Genomic DNA, 3,277 nt, shown 5'->3' on the forward strand with positions numbered 1-3,277 from the left:
ATATATACACGCACACAAATGCGTACATACATACACACACACATACATACTACATTTGTATATACACCGATGCAATGACCCATTTTTTACCATCAAAACTCTCAACACTTAGTCATACCAATGACCTTCAAGTTACAATTCTGTCAGCGAGACTTTAACTTCACTCCATAACCTTTCTCATCCTTATTAAAGAATTTAAGAATGTCATTTTCTTTTGACCCTGCGATGCTGAAGTGGAGGGAAATTCATTTTCATGTTTCACGTGTGTTTTTGCAGCAGCAGCAGAAGTCACTGTCTTTCACTACTTGGCTGTTCTCTCTTCCGAACAACCGGCTATTCTTTTCAGCTGACGGATGGTTTTGGTTGGCCATCTTGATTTTATCAAAAAATGAGGGGCGTCTTAGCCCAAACAAGTTCCAAAATAGCCCCTAAGGGCTACAAATGGAGAACAACTAACCAGTTCCCCCAAGGTCCTAGTTTGTTTAGCTAAGTAACAGTAACTGTACAATTAGTTCCTTATATTTATATGTCCAGCCAGAAAATGGACAAATATATCCAGTAAGTCCAACAATCCGAAGTAATTTTCATTATGCTAAGAGCCAATAATTTCCTCACTACCACAGGGAAAACTACTAAAATCTTTATAACAATAAACGAAACTAGATTTGTGATCACTGAATCGCACTAATTATTTTTATTAATTCATTGAATAAAAGACTGAATTAAAATACATTTTTATTATAGAGGATATTTTGAATCATAGATTAAATCCGAATATTGACTCCCCTGTTAGTATTATACCTTTGTTGGGATCACGTCCAAATAAGGAAAAATAATCTTGAATTGCAAAATTCTTGAACCAAAACAGTTATTTTATCAATTTATAATTCGCAGGGAAAAGCACATAGACACACGCACAGTACTTTGATAAAATGTTGTGAATTGAGAAGATGAAAGACAAAGTCAACCTCGTCAGCATTTGAACTCAAAAGATAAAGCCGGACGTTATATTGCTAAACATTTTGTCCGGCGTCAAGCGATTCTGCCAGCTCATCCTCTTTGCGATAGCAATATAATAATAAAACATGCACAAAATCACTAATTTGGAATGGATAGATTTCTCATATTTAATGTGAGGTCTTTGAAAATGTGGGACCTATACAATATAGTATTGTAAATTAGTATTGTAAACAAATTTAGTCTGACACTTGACCTACCAAATTTCCTCACATATGATACAAAATATGTCAAACTGCTTGTCTGTGTTCTGTCTGTTTAATCAAGGCTGACTTGGAACTGACTATAACACCAACAAAAAGTTATTGTAAACAAGTTGATAAATGCTGGTATTAATAGATTAGTAACCTATTCCAGCTAAACTGAAAGTGTGAGAACAACATGACTGAGAGTAATATACAGTGAAATTAGTACTCATGGACCTGGAAAAAAAAAAGCGACCTCGATTATAGGAATAGTCTTTGCAAGCTAAGCTACTAACCTACTTATTTTCGGTTAACTTAGAGCATAATTATATCATGTTGTCTGCACAGATTTGTGTATAGGAAGTAAACCACACTCATCCTAAAGAAATCTGGGCTCTTAGCGAAAATACAAATACATTATTGCAGCAATAACATAGGATTATGGATGTTTCAGCATCGTATTTTGTAGAAGCTATTAATATACAAAGTCTTCTGCTTGGATTAGTCACTTTATTGCTCGTACGATGGCTTATAACTAGATCGAAATATAATTACAATTTACCCCCGGGTCCAATAGCTTTTCCAATTATTGGAAATATACCTCAGATGGCTACAACCACAGATATCAATTTAAAGATGAAAGATCTTCGAAAACAATTTGGAGATATCTTCAGACTCAAATTTGGTTCTGAAACCTTGGTGATTGTATGCAAAACAGAGTGGATTTTAGAAGGATTGGTAAAGAAAGGAGATGAATTGAAAGGAAGACCTTACTGGATGTACCTACCGAAGAGATTAATCCAAAAGAAAGGTAAGTCATTTATTTATGGCAACAAATGTCATCGCTTTCATCCCCCACCCCTTACATTTTTCCCGTTCCACAACACAGAACTCAATTCTACCTCTACATTCCCCTATTTTGTTTGACGATTTTAATCTGTGTTTCTTTGTTTCTTATTTCGGAGTCCCGTTGGTCGAACAACTGCCTACTCGATCTGTTTACTCTTTTCCTAGTTTTCAAAGGAAATTGTGCAAGCATATCACCACTATATTTCATCCCTCTTAGCGTTATTTCCGACTATTGTTACTTTTAGACCGGAATGTCACCAATTTACTTTGATGCTTTATATTCTGTTTTGTCAAAGCTTTTTAGCAGTCACGCCTTGAGAGTTAGTCACAAAACTGGTAGAGTGATACTATCGGTAGGTTTCTTAATCTCGTTAACTGCAATTCAGTAGTGAATGAAGAGAATTCCGTATTTCTGTTGGATTCTTTGTTGTATTTGTTAAGTACGAACAACTTGTCTTTTCTTTAACACATAAAATACAGTTCTAAAACTAACAAAATGGTAGCCAAACTCCCTCAAATAACACACAGATTTATAGACGGGTGTATATAATGGATATTATAAACCCTGGTAGAGAAAGATATACTTTAATAGTCATAAACGAACGACACTTCATGTATATAAAAGGCGTAATAGATATGAGCAGAACGTTATATGTCATAGATAATGATGCGACGAGGGTTAATCAATAACTAAGAGAATATTCTCACGTCAACCATCTGGTTATTCATTCGATGTGCTTGAAATAGCAGCCAAGAATACCTCAAACCATGCAGTTGTAAAAAGAAAATAACATTGCACTATGTAGCCGCTGGTTGACCAGATAGCAGGAAGGTCGTGGTTTGGAGGCCTTTATCATAGCTAATTACAGCTAATCAGGGGTTGTGCAACAACTAATGGAACCTCTATGCAGGAGGGTCCGCTATAAAATCATACCCGCCATCTTTTCCGCATTGAAAACGTAATGATGGCTGGATGGCTGGACGGACGGATGAGAGAGAGAGAGAGAGAGAGAGAGAGAGAATGAGAGAGAGAGAGAGAGAGGATGAGAGAGAAAGAGAGAGGATGAGAGAGAGAGAGAGGATGAGAGAGAGAATGTAACAATTACAGGATACAGTAAACAAAACCATTGGCCCGAATATGATTTTTTATAATAACAAGTTTTATTTTCGTTGCGTGTATAGGAATTCAGAAAGGAAAATATCTTTTCATAGCGTGTTAATTCTTG

At 35.8% G+C, this 3,277-nt stretch overlaps 1 protein-coding gene across 1 annotated transcript in view; it reads left to right on the top strand.

Annotated features, from left to right (window-relative positions):
- The first annotated feature begins 857 nt into the window (after positions 1-857).
- LOC106876450 (cytochrome P450 2J4) overlaps positions 858-3,277 on the top strand; it is a 17,139-nt gene continuing 14,719 nt past the window's right edge. The window contains exon 1 of the mRNA XM_014925011.2: positions 858-2,013. Within this exon, the coding sequence (XP_014780497.1) occupies positions 1,644-2,013 (370 nt within the window). The 5' untranslated portion in view covers positions 858-1,643. The remainder of the gene's footprint in view (positions 2,014-3,277) is intronic.

Source organism: Octopus bimaculoides, chromosome 11 (genome assembly GCF_001194135.2).
Source record: "Octopus bimaculoides isolate UCB-OBI-ISO-001 chromosome 11, ASM119413v2, whole genome shotgun sequence".
NCBI classification, from domain to species: Eukaryota; Metazoa; Mollusca; class Cephalopoda; order Octopoda; family Octopodidae; genus Octopus; species Octopus bimaculoides.